The sequence below is a fragment of the Elaeis guineensis genome, chromosome 4 (assembly GCF_000442705.2).
Source record: "Elaeis guineensis isolate ETL-2024a chromosome 4, EG11, whole genome shotgun sequence".
Taxonomy (NCBI): domain Eukaryota; kingdom Viridiplantae; phylum Streptophyta; class Magnoliopsida; order Arecales; family Arecaceae; genus Elaeis; species Elaeis guineensis.
The window spans coordinates 35,943,393-35,957,230 of record NC_025996.2 but is presented as its reverse complement, the minus strand read 5'-3'; the positions used below and the strand labels follow the sequence as shown (position 1 = coordinate 35,957,230).

Below are 13,838 nucleotides of genomic sequence, written 5' to 3'. Positions count from 1 at the left end.
ATTTTTTCACTTTTTTATGGCATTTTTTATTTTTTTATTTTTTTTGAATTTAAATTTAAATTTTAAATTTTTTTTAAAATTTCAAATTATAAATTTAGTTTTTTCTATTTTTACTATTTTTTCTATTTTTATGATATTTTTTAGGTATTTTTTCCTTTGTTTGGAATATTTTTTAAAAAAATTAATTTGAAATGGGGAAAGTAATTTGAAATGATGTTTTTTATTTGAATTAAAACTAAAAATTTTATTTTTTTAATTTTAAAATTATAATTTTTATTTTTTTCTCTTTTTTTATTTTTTATGGTATTTTTTATTTTTTTAATTTTTAAAGATTTTTTTGAGATATTTTTTAAAAAAATTAATTTAAAATAGAGAAAGTAATTTGAAATGATGTTTTTTATTTGAATTAAAATTATAATTTTTATTTTTTTAAATTTAAAATTATAATTTTTATTTTTTTCGCATTTTTTTTGATTTTTTATGGTATTTTTAATTTTTTTAATTTTTTAAAATTTTTTTGGGATATCAAAAACACTATTGTTTTTTTTTTCATTTTATCCCAAAAACGTCATTTTATCCCAAAAATACTATTTTATCACAAAAAAATATATCTTAAAAAATTTAAAAAATAAAAAATACTGTAAAAAAAGAAAAAAAATGGTGTTTTTGGGATAAAATGATGTTTTTGGGATAAAATGATATTTTTGAAATAAAATGAGAAAAAAAAAGATAAAATGGTGTTTTTGGGATAAAATGGCGTTTTGGGATAAAATGAAAAAAAAAAAGAAAACAATAGCATTTTTGATATCCCAAAAAAATATTAAAAAATTAAAAAAATAATAAAAAAAATCAGAAAAAAATGAGAAAAAATATAAAAATTATAATTTTAAATTTAAAAAAATAAAAATTTTAATTTTAATTCAAATAAAAAATATCATTTCAAATTACTTTCTCCATTTCAAATTAATTTTTTAAAAAAAATATCTCAAAAAAATCTTTAAAAATTAAAAAAATAAAAAATATCATAAAAAAATAAAAAATGGGAAGAAAATAAAAATTATAATTTTAAAATTAAAAAAATAAAATTTTTAATTTTAATTCAAATAAAAAATATTATTTCAAATTACTTTCTCCATTTCAAATTAATTTTTTTAAAAAATATTCCAAACAAAGGAAAAAATACCATAAAAATAGAAAAAAATAGTAAAAATAGAAAAAAATTAAATTTATAATTTGAAATTATAAAATAAATTAAAATTTTAATTTGAATTCAAAAAATAAAAAAAATAAAAAATGCCATAAAAAATGAAAAATGAGAAAAAAATAAAAAATAAAAATTATAAATTAAAAATTTAAATAAAATTAAAATTTTAACTTTAATTCAAATAGAAAATATCATTTCAAATTACTATCCCCATTTCAAATTATTTTTTAAATAAAAATATATGAAAAAAAGAAAAAAATTTTAAAATTTTAATTTTAATTCTTATAAAAATTATCATTTCAAATTACAATCCCCTTTTAAAATTAATTTTGTTAAAAAAATGTCCATAAAAAATAAATTAAAAAATTAAAAAAAATTAAAAAAATGAGAAAAAAATAAAAATAAAAATAAAAATTTTAAATTAAAAAAAATTAATCTTAATTCAAATAAAAATCATCATTTGAAATTACAATCTTCTTTTAAAATTAATTTTTTTAAAAAAATATCTCAAAAAAATATATCTTAAAAAATTAAAAAAATAAAAAATATCATAAAAAAGGAAAAAAAATGACGTTTTTGGGGTAACATGAAAAAAAAAGTATAAAATGTTATTTTTGGGATAAAATGATATTTTTAGGATAAAATGATATTTTTGGAATAAAATGAAGAAAAGGAAAAAAAGATAAAATGGTGTTTTTGGGATAAAATGATATTTTTGGAATAAAATGATATTTTTGAAATAAGATGAAGAAAAGAAAAAAAATAATATTTTTGAAAACGCAATGGTGTTTTGGAAAACACCGTTTATTTTATTTTATTTTTATTTACGTGAAAATTTGGATGGAATGGGATGGTTAGGTGGCAATTAAAAAATATCATTTTGAATGATATTTTATTGATAAATAAATTAAAAATTAAATTATTTTTATAAATAATTTTTTTAAAAAAATTAATTAGGTAGTGTACTCAAGGACGGACGGTAGATTTCTTTTGTCCCACGATAGACTTTATGCGAATTTTATTTCTTTTTTTAAAAAAACCCTTTCCTTAATGGATACGGATTCCAGTCATAGTCGGGGCTCGGCTTGGAGTCGCAACACTCTGGGAGCTATAAATATACCGTCTTCTCTCACGTCTTGGCTCGCTCGCTAAGGTTTTTCTGTTCTCTTCCGGTCGTTCGGCGATTTGTATTTGGATTCCTGTTCTCAAAGCGAGTTCCAATGGCAACCAAGGGCGAGGCCGCCTCCTCTTCCGATCCGTAAATTTCCCTCCTTCCAATGGTTTTTTGTGGTTTCTTGGATCTGAATTCTGGGGCTTTGATGGAATTTTCTTTTCTTTTTTGGATTTTCTTGGGTGAAAATTGATGCAGGAAGGAGGCGAAGAAGGATTTTAGCACGGCGATTCTCGAGCGGAAGAAGGCGCCGAACCGGTTGATCGTCGACGAGGCGGTCAACGATGACAATTCGGTGGTGTCGATGAATCCGGAGACGATGGAGAAGTTGCAGCTGTTCCGTGGAGATACCATCCTCTTGAAGGTCGCGATCGTTCTCTCGTAATTGTTTGTTTTCTATTTCTTGATGGGATTGAGAATTAAATCTGTGGGGGATTAGGAATGTTAGGGTTCTATTAGGTTTTTTCTCATATTTTCTTTGTTGGGTGTCAGCTTTCACGGTTTTTCAATATAACTGGGCGTGAATTTAGAAGTTTTGTCAAAAATATGGTTTGCCATGTTTTCTTGGGGGATTTACAGAATCTGGATTCGATGTGGCTAGACGAATACTTGTTATTCGTTTGTCCGATCTCTGTCTATAAGTTCAATTTTATGGTTTTTATTTGCCGATTGGATTGGAGTTGGATTGTTAACTTGTTCTCTATGTTGAGTATATCATCTGTTTTTCTTGGTTGGTAATTGCAGGGGAAGAAACGGAGGGACACTATTTGCATTGTTCTTGTTGATGACGCATGTGAGGAGGCCAAGATTAGGATGAATAAGGTTGTTCGGTCTAATCTCAGAGTTAGGCTTGGAGATGTGGTTTCGGTTCATCAGTGCCAGGATGTAAAGTATGGGAAGCGCGTGCATATATTGCCTATCGATGATACCATAGAAGGAGTTACTGGGAACTTGTTTGATGCATATCTGAAGCGTGAGTATTCTACTTCCTTTCCATCTAATATCACCGCTATAGTTTGTGGAATATATTGCATAGCTTCTTGCATCTGGTGTGTCCAGGTTCATGATTTTTCTTTAAACTGGCTTGTGGATCCTTTTATTATTGCTGTCTCCTTGTTGTGGCTTGGATGTTCTATGGCTAAATTTATTTCTCAGTCACTAAATAATCATTAATTTTTGAGCAAAGAACTCGCCTAGTTGTCCTAGGTAATCTTTGAAGGTGACTGCTTCTGTGGTACTATTGTAGTCTTGAGTGGCTAATGTTTTGAACAGAAATTTTTGTTATTGTATTTATGGAAGAAACAATTTCCTAGCAACATAAGAGCTGCTTTATGCATCATTTTTTTTTCCAAATGTACTCTACTTGCATCAATTTGAAAAAGGTACTGTCAACTTAAAATTTTATCATTCAGAAGCATATCTGATTTATGTCTTGTTTGTCTAGCTGGATTGTTTGTAATATAATACCACATGATCCTTTATATTATGAAATCAATCTTGATATTTATAAAAGGCATATAGGTGCAGTGCTAAGTTTATGAAAAACATAGACAGATTGCTTCGTTGATAGTCTAAAAACTGAAGCTAATATGTTTTGGTTTTAGCTAGAACTAATTCAACACTTTGGTGTAATATTTTCAGCTGAAACAAACTTGTTGGCTCAAATATGTTAGATATAAGACTCTTATAAAATCGGTACCGAGACCAATGCTGGCCGGCCCACAGTACGAGTTGGTACGGGTTTATACTGGACCAGATCAGCGTGGACTGACATAGCGTGGACTGACATTTTCTGGTATGAATCTAGACTTTAAACTACTGAAAATTAGTGGAGCTAATGATTTTGGAACTCATATAGTGTTCATCTGGAAAGAAATAGAGACCGAGTCTTCAAACCTAAAGTGAATAGGTTCAAGTTGCGGTGGTGGATTCTTTGATTAGTGTGAATTTATTTGTCCATTCTCTGTATGGTAGGTTGTCTCCATATAGCATTTTCATTAAGTGACCACATAGTTTTTCGATGATAGTTGGACCATCTCACCTTTTCAGTTTGGGTAGTAGTAATTGAGCTTAACTTAATCCGCAAGAAAATTAGGTAGAATGTCTAGTATATTTCTCTTATAGATGATAGTTTGCCCTCCTTTAGATCGCTTAAATATTGTTCTAGTCCCTTGAACACTTGAGAAGAATGAGATGTAGAAATTGAAGTTGACAAGAAAACTGGTGATTATGAAGCATACTTTCCGTGGATATATGGTCGGTGATGTTTGAGATCCTTGCTCATGAACTCCAATTAAATCTTGTTTTAGAAATGTCTATAGTTATTAATATTGCTGCTTCCTGATTAGTCAAGTGTTCAGCAGCAAGTTCTTGAAACTTTCAATTGGAAGGGTTCATAGAAGAATGTATGGCTGCAATATCAATGATGAGTGTAAGTGATTGATGGATGGCAAGGAGGCTGCCTATTGTGTAGGTGGTCCCTAGATGTCATGGTGGCCCCAAAAAAAGACTTAATAAATATAAGAATCAAAAAAGAATTATGGAGAAAAAGAAACATAACTGCTCAGGTAAGATGTTGTTAGCTTGGGAAGTATACATTGGCAACATTAATGCAGGCACCTAGATGGTGAAGGCAGCCATTGTTTTTGAACATTGATATGTTGGGTTTCAAATTTGATATTCATGGTTGGAAATATCTATTGTGATACTAATGCTATTCTTGCATACAATTTTGCAATCATGAGAACTTATGAACGAATGCCATATTTTGAGTTTTGAGCTGTCCATTTTTTATAGGTGGATTGAAACATCCTAGAAATGGTTGTTTTAATTTGTGTGGCAAGTGTTTACTTTTTGTGATGGATAGAAGTAAGGGTTCTTACTATTGTCAATCAATTCATGTTATTTTTCCCGTAAATCAGAACCCCTTCTTTTTTTTTGGGAAAACTATTCTACTGCCAACAACCTGACCTTAACTGATTGAAGATGATTGCTATATATCATCAGATTGGATCATTTTCCCCCTTATTCTTGATACTTTGCCATTTAGTAATTTTTATACAGAATTTGATTTTATTATGTGCCTGTGGTTTTTGTCTTCTTTCATTATCAGATTTTCCAAACTAGGCTTGTAAATCTATATACCATAAATTAACAAACTGTTGATGTTTGATGTGATTCTTTTCGACGTGTAATCATGTAAAGTATCTTGAAGGCCATTTTAAGTGTTCTATGCATATGGATGTAATTGCTTTATTTCATTCCTATCAATGCCAGACTTGCCAGTTGAAATATTTCAAACTTTCTAGTTTCTTGAATGGGTGGACGTGGTCACACTTTGTACACTGCAAATCATCAACCTGCAATTATATTGCTGTTGGATGTCAAGTTTGGCACTTCTATTAATGTCTTGAGTTTAATTTCCAAGTAAAGGTTTTTTCAATAACTAAACTATGGGGTAGTTAGTTAAACTTATCTGTTAGTGTCACATCAAAAAAAAAAAAATCTGTTATTGCATACGAAGGATTTAATAAAATCTACAGACTGAGATGTTACATGCTATATTTAAGATTCCTTATTATTAAGTTTCTAAAAGCATATTTGAGTGGCATGCTGACTCATATCTAGTTATGATATTGGTCCCAACTGATGCATGCTAGCACTGGATGATAAATTGGTGCTGCACCGTTTTGGTTAGTCAAAACACCCAATTCTCATTTATCTCCACCAAATGTGAGAGTGGGACATATTGATTCAATTTAAATTATGTGAACAAGTTCATGAAGATTTGAGATTGGAATTCTTTGGTATGTGAATTCATAAAATAAAACTGTGCATGGAGATCTTTTCTTCAAGTTTTTTTTTCCTCCAAATATTGATGCATTGATGAAGTCTCTGATCTGTAAGAGGAATTTTCTCAGAGGATCTTGAATTAAATAAAATAAATAGGATAATGCAAAAGAAGACAAAGCATTAATACAGTCCCTCATTCCTTGAGTATGTGATAAAACCAACGTACTTTTATGTCGGAATTGTTATACATCCTCCTCAGTATTTTCTCTAAGCGTGTGACAATGCCTCTCCAAATTTTCACATATAAATAGGGAAGAAAATTCAACGAAGACACCCTAAATTGGTTTCATGATCAATTGTATGAGGCAGCACTGAAGCTTCAGCTAAGCCAGTAGAGATGCACCTTTCATGGCTGAGCGGTACCTGTTTACTAGTGAACTTTTTTTGTTTTATCCCCCCATTTTTCTATCCCAACTAAATTTATGTTTAGTTAATGCTAGGGCTTTCTTTTAGGGGTTGATCTGTTGCATGGAGCTCTTTTTAATTGGGTATCACTACTTGTAGCATGTGCCTTGGTGACCCTAAAGGTCCTATTGTGTAATAGGGACTAAAAAAATATCTTAGGTTGTCCAGAATCTGTCAAAGTTTTTGTTTATCCCAAGGGTACTCTATCAGTAAGAAGCTCCCTTTTTGTATGTGCGTGTGTGAGGCGAAATTGTTCTCCCATGAACACATGTTCACGAACCTGTACTAATCTATATTAGCTCACCTGGTTGGAAAGGCATTTAGTTTGATGAATTAGCTGGAATATTAATGGAGAACTTTTCCCTGATCTTCTTTTTGCACTCGGGTTAATTTTTTTGGCCTTGGCAAGGTTGTTTGGTGTTCTCTTACTTAACATATGCATCTGTTACCAACAATTCATGACTGACCTAAGAATTTGCTTCTTAGGCAATCTTGAGAAAAAGTGCTACTCACACCTCACATGTTTAACATGCGTACTTGTCAGGCCTATGAACTTGTCTTCTTTTTTGAACTACAATGATGCAATTTGCTGTGTTCGCATTGATCTTTTGAAGTTCCAAATTTTGAATGGAGATTTTGTAGATGAGGTTTGACACTTTGATTCAATAACTGTGGTGCTATAACGCACATGGTAAATGGGTATATTGCTCTGGCATATCTTTATAAACATGTATTATCATAGAAACTCTCTGTTTGCATTTCCATCCTACATGCTTGACCATAATTTTCTTTATGTGATGTTGTCATCTTTGTCTTTATGTATTACATCCTTTCATATAGTTGAGTAGCAGAGCTAGTAGGACACCTGGTTGGCTGCCCATTCCATGTTGAAACATCTAATATATCAATCTTAGGACTGCTTCTGTTGGTTTTTCTGTGTTGTCCGCTACCTACCTAATTGGTTCAGCTGCTCAGTAGACTTACGCAACAAAGTGGAAATTTTAATCGTTGCTTAATGAGTATCAGCTTTTCTTCATAATTTAAGCTGTTGCCACCGGGGAAATCTCCTCTGCTGCCTGCAGCCTAAAGCTTGCCATTTTGTATCAATTGGACATCCACACCTATTTGTGCTTGTCTAGCTTGTGTATTGCTTTAGTCAGCCTATGTATAAAGTAATTTTGGTCTTCATATGTTTTATGTTATGCTGAATTTGCCCTGCATATTATGTCTAAGCAAAACTATAGTTCGGCTTGATCCTATAGTTTTGTGAATGCAGTAACTTAGCTTTGAGAATATATAATATAAAACGAGGTGGATGTTTTCTGCTGAGGTTTGATGCCTAATGTGGTGCCTAACTGAAGTTATATTTGGGCTTGGTTTTGTGATTTTTCTGAGGCCATTAATTAGTTCTGACTATATGTGGTATAATTTGTGTATGCTATTGATGTTCAATTTTTGCTTGCTTTGATATTTGAGGTAGCCCAGGTTCTACTACATCTTGGTTGGACTTGGACCAAGCATGCCAGTTCAGCCATAGAATAGTCGAGGTCTGGCCAGTGATATAGTTGAGTCCATCTTCTGACCGAGCCTAGGCCTGATCAGGCTCGGCTTGAAATTAATATTTGCGCCTGAAATTTGAGATTAAGTGTTGCTCATTTGTTATTTCATCGAGTCTCATTTGAGCTTATTTTCAAACTGACATAGACATGAGCCTTGCTTGATTGACAACCATGAATGAAGCTGAAATCAATTCAAGCTTGTGTCAAGCATGGTTATAAGTTCAAATGTTGCTCAGGTCAAGTTTAAGCTTGAATTAATATTAAAACTTTGTACAATGCTTGAGTATTCCTTCTCCCAAGGGCTTTATAGCAACATAGGTATGGTTCTGGGGATTTACAACTAAAATCAAAACAGAAAAAAAAAGAGAAAAAGACCCTGTACGAATTCATCTTACTCATCAAATCTTTTGGATAGTTCATGGTGTTTCAGGTTCTCCTGCATTTGGCCTTTGTTAAGTGGAGGGGACCACATGAGGCTGGCCTTTGTTGTAATTGACAATTAATATTTTAGCAAAATATTTTAAGGCAATTTTTAATCTATTGCCAATTTATTGTTTTGCTTTCGTGATGATTTTGTATGGTTCAACCAAAACTTTGCTTTATTCTATGCTGAATCGAATGCTTAATGACATTTATAATGCCTGTTGTGGTTTTTGCTTTTCTAGTGCTAGTCCTGTTGAAAAGTTGTAATATCTTGTCATGTTACTTGTTCGGCATGAAAAGATCCTATTGGCTATGTTTGTTTTTGATAAGAACTTTTATTTTGAAGGTATTCTGTATTCACTTGTTGAGCATGTTTTGCATGCAAAGCATACTGTTATGTACTCTCTAATTTCAAATCATAATTCTTTCATTTCCCTGGATCTTTTGCAGCATATTTCCTTGAGTCATATCGTCCTGTAAGGAAAGGGGATCTTTTCCTTGTTAGGGGAGGGATGAGGAGTGTTGAATTCAAGGTGATTGACACGGACCCTCCTGAATACTGTGTCGTTGCTCCAGACACAGAGATCTTCTGTGAGGGGGAGCCTGTGAAAAGGGAGGATGAAGATAGACTGGATGTGGTGGGGTATGATGATGTGGGTGGAGTACGAAAACAAATGGCTCAGATTAGAGAACTAGTAGAACTTCCTTTAAGACACCCCCAGCTATTCAAGTCTATTGGTGTCAAGCCACCAAAAGGTATACTGCTGTATGGACCACCTGGTTCTGGAAAGACACTGATAGCCAGAGCAGTTGCAAATGAGACAGGTGCTTTTTTCCTCTGTATCAATGGCCCGGAGATCATGTCAAAACTAGCTGGTGAAAGTGAGAGCAATCTGAGGAAGGCTTTTGAAGAAGCAGAGAAGAATGCACCATCAATCATTTTTATCGATGAGATTGATTCAATCGCTCCTAAACGAGAAAAAACTCATGCAGAAGTTGAAAGGCGCATTGTTTCTCAGCTCCTGACATTAATGGATGGGTTGAAATCCCGTGCGCATGTGATTGTTATTGGGGCTACTAATCGGCCAAATAGTATTGATCCAGCTCTTAGGAGGTTCGGAAGATTTGACAGGGAAATTGACATTGGTGTGCCTGATGAAGTTGGACGTCTGGAGGTCCTTCGTATTCATACAAAGAACATGAAGCTAGCAGAAGATGTAATTAAATCTTTGACCATTGTCCATCTGATCATAATCCTTTTCTTTTCTCCCCCGCCTGCCTCCATAACAAAATAAAAACAACCACAATTTTGATTCTTCATGCATTTCAGAAGATTTTTAAATGGATGAATTGTTCATACCTTGTAGGTCGATTTGGAAAGAATTGCTAAAGACACTCATGGGTATGTTGGTGCTGATCTGGCTGCTCTTTGTACTGAAGCTGCCCTTCAGTGCATACGTGAAAAGATGGACATCATTGATCTGGAGGATGAATCTATAGATGCTGAGATTCTCAACTCTATGGCAGTTACTAATGAGCATTTTAAGACTGCTCTTGGAACCAGCAATCCATCCGCTCTTCGTGAAACTGTAAGTGACATGCTTCAGTTCCCTCACCTTTTGCACTAAATACTCGAAGAATCTGTACTTGGTTGAAAGATTGAATGTTTTTAAACCTAATATATTTCTCAACCTCATTTGATGATTGATGTACAGGTTGTTGAAGTGCCCAATGTTTCTTGGGATGACATTGGTGGGCTTGAGAATGTCAAGAGGGAGCTGCAAGAGGTAGTGATTTGTTGTAATTCTTCCTTTTTCTTTTCCCCTGAAAGCTTCAGAGTTGCTGACTAACCTTCCTATTCTCGTGTTCCATGCATATAGACTGTTCAATATCCAGTTGAGCATCCTGAGAAGTTTGAGAAGTTTGGAATGTCTCCCTCCAAGGGAGTGTTGTTCTATGGACCTCCAGGTTGTGGGAAGACCTTGTTGGCCAAGGCAATCGCTAATGAATGCCAAGCAAACTTTATCAGTGTCAAGGGTCCTGAACTTCTTACCATGTGGTTTGGTGAGAGTGAAGCAAATGTACGTGAAATCTTTGACAAGGCTCGTCAATCTGCACCATGTGTCCTCTTTTTCGATGAGCTCGACTCCATTGCAACTCAGGTTGGTCATACTTTTGCAGGTCACTTGTTTTTCCCCCTATTTTCTTCTCATTGCTTGTTCTATTTACATAATTACTATTTACTTTTTGTTGCAGAGAGGAAGCAGTGTTGGTGATGCAGGAGGTGCTGCTGACAGGGTTCTTAATCAGCTCCTTACAGAGATGGATGGCATGAATGCCAAGAAAACTGTATTTATTATTGGAGCAACTAACAGGCCTGACATTATAGATCCAGCATTGCTTAGGCCAGGTCGTCTGGACCAGTTAATTTATATTCCTCTGCCTGATGAAGCCTCTCGTTACCAAATATTCAAGGCTTGCCTGAGGAAGTCCCCAGTGTCCAAAGATGTTGACCTGGGGGCTCTTGCCAAGTACACTCATGGATTTAGTGGTGCAGATATTACAGAAATCTGCCAGCGAGCTTGCAAGTATGCTATCAGAGAAAACATTGAGAAGGTCAGCTTCTTTCTTTGAGTCTTGTATCCATTTGTTTTTTTTGTATATAATGAATTGCAAATGTGTTTATTTTTGCCCCCTCCTCATTTAGCCACTCTGTTTTGTACTTATTATATGTAGAAGAAATATATGCATGGATTGGTGGAGAACTGCAAATTGCAAGAAGCTTGCATGACATGTCATGCACTTCTTGCAAAAACTCAAAAGCTTGCACTTCCCGTTACACACATTTCAGACAGGCTCGTAAATTAATCATTGTTCTTGTTGAGAAATTTCATGACTTCACCTTGGCTGTGTTTTATATACATTGATGGTCCTTTTTTTCCTTTTTCAATATCATCCTGTTAGTTAATTGTCATGCACCTGAATTTTCTAAGTAACTTCTTGTCTCGAGTGGGGTTGTGTTCGTAAAGTAAAATAACTTCTAAAATTCACTGTTGATTTAAACAAATTAAATAACTCAAAATTGTTTTTCTCAGAAATCTAACTTATCTTTATAAATTATTATAGTGATTACAAAATAATTTTAGAGTGCTGGTAGTTTATTGGTTTACAGAATGCAACACATCTCCATGACTCCTGGGTACAATCTCTCTTGGTATCACCATTCCATTTCCTAAATATTTCATTTTCTAATTGGTTAATGTTCCAATGCATTGAGCATACAAGATTATGCCCAAGGAAAACTAATTCACTTATTTTGTCATGCAGGATATTGAAAGGGAAAGGAAGAGAAGTGAAAATCCTGAAGCCATGGTGGAAGATGAAGCTGATGAACTAGCAGAAATCAAACCTGCTCATTTTGAAGAGTCAATGAAGTATGCTCGCAAAAGTGTCAGTGATGCTGACATTAGGAAATATCAGGCTTTTGCTCAGACTTTGCAGCAGTCAAGGGGGTTTGGTAGTGAGTTCCGCTTCACAGAACGATCTGAAACTGGAGCTGGGACTACTGGCTCTGACCCATTTGCATCTGCAACCGCTGGAGCTGATGATAATGATTTATACAGTTAGTTGATGACCATGTGTTGTAATACATCGTTCTGGTATATTTATCTGGATATTTTCAGGTGGCCTTCTTAGTTTTTAGTTATAAACTAACGGTAGCTTTTTGGATGCTATGTTGATTCTTATTGACAAGCTCTTCAGGATATCTCAAGATGTTTTTTTTTTTTCCCTCATGAACCATAATCACATACAGTTCAACATTTCTTCAACTGTGGACAACTTTTTGGGGAAAATAAGTTGCAAAGCAACTCTGAATTTTTTTAAGTTTTTAGCTTTAATGCACTCGAGCTATTTGCTGGTATATCTGCAAATCCAGGCGGGTTCATGGGCTGGATGGATGATGATGCTTTTCAGAGTTCCTTAGTTTTCATACTCGAAGCCTGAGTCTGTATGTGGAATCGCCGGGCTTGTTTTGTAGCTTACTACTGTCTCGTGTCTGACTGTGTAATTTAGGCTGCGCTTGATTGTGTGATTAGTGAGGATGTGATGGGGACTAATAGTTTTTTTGCTGCCTCCTGCATGTAATTCGTTTTACTTTATGTTGGTCTTTAACTTGAAGTTAATTAATTGATATCTTACTTTTGGGGTTCAATAGCCCTCATCCACTGCACATCTCTAGGTATTCTGTAATTTTTATTAACAGTAAAGAGTAATTGAACAAAACAGCTTTCTGACTTGTTCCATTTTAAAATAGTAGCATGATGAAAATTCTGCCTAATAAGTCTGGTATTGTCATTGATGGTGCATCCCAAGTATTTACTTTTGACATGAATAATTATGTCTTCTGCCAGGTCACTATTTTCATTTCCAAAAAACTGCAGCCTTGCAAAATACAGTAATTTGGATATGCGTTGAGGATCACGTGTGAGGTTTGGTCTCACATGGAATAATTCATAGCGGATGGATTGAGAGAGACGGTTGAGCCTTAAACTTAACAAAAATTTTAAAGTTGACTTGGATTCTATCTTGCATGGCGAGGTCTTCTTGTGGTTGGGCTAACAAAGTTGATGAATGATGATCCCAGCTATAAAGCATTAGAATTGGTAGCTTTTGCAAAAAAAAACAATCATACACGCATTGGTACAATCGGCCGCAGTGCGGCAAGTGGATTTGATTGAGCAAGTAGGTGAGTTTGACAATGGGCTCGAGAATGGTTCTTGATAGAGCAGACATTTGTAACAGTGCGGTGTAGCATGGCTCTGCGAGGGTCGGACTTTTGGGTTGGAGCAGTAATATTCTAGGTGAAGTGTAATATGGCTCTTTAAAAGTAGGCTCTTGAGCTGGCGCAGCAACATGTCGTGCAGGCAAGAGAAATTGGACGCAAAGCTTGATTGCGGAGCAGTATTGGATTGGAATCTCTAGGGAATTTAATTAGTTCGAAGGATATTAAAGATCATGTTTGAGATTTAGTTCTGCATGGAATAACTAGTGGGAGGTAGATCAATTGATGCAGGAGATTAGGTCCAAGATTTAACGGTTTTAAGTTTTAAAGTTGAATTAGGTTCCAATTTGTATATCTAAGATGTTCTGCTGATTGAACTCGAACTCGCCGTTTCTCCCGAGCATCATGACACAATGGTTGTTGCCAACGTCCAATACAATC

General features: G+C 34.0%; 1 protein-coding gene across 1 annotated transcript; it reads left to right on the top strand.

Moving 5' to 3' along the window:
- The first annotated feature begins 2,304 nt into the window (after positions 1-2,304).
- Positions 2,305-12,444, top strand: LOC105033806 (cell division cycle protein 48 homolog). The gene is made up of 9 exons (XM_010908735.4): positions 2,305-2,462; positions 2,574-2,739; positions 3,120-3,348; positions 9,065-9,831; positions 9,982-10,203; positions 10,330-10,401; positions 10,495-10,776; positions 10,871-11,230; positions 11,942-12,444. The coding sequence occupies exons 1-9, from the start codon at positions 2,425-2,427 to the stop codon at positions 12,239-12,241; spliced, it is 2,436 nt and encodes an 811-aa protein (XP_010907037.1). The 5' UTR covers positions 2,305-2,424; the 3' UTR covers positions 12,242-12,444.
- The last annotated feature ends 1,394 nt before the right edge of the window (positions 12,445-13,838 follow it).

Excerpts from the sequence above, each read along its gene's own strand:
- LOC105033806 (XM_010908735.4), top strand. The coding sequence starts at position 2,425 with ATGGCAACCAAGGGCGAGGCCGCCTCCTCTTCCGATCC. Across the intron at positions 2,740-3,119 it reads GAGATACCATCCTCTTGAAG|GGGAAGAAACGGAGGGACAC; the intron begins GTCGCGATCGTT and ends TGGTAATTGCAG. Across the intron at positions 10,204-10,329 it reads CATCCGCTCTTCGTGAAACT|GTTGTTGAAGTGCCCAATGT; the intron begins GTAAGTGACATG and ends ATTGATGTACAG.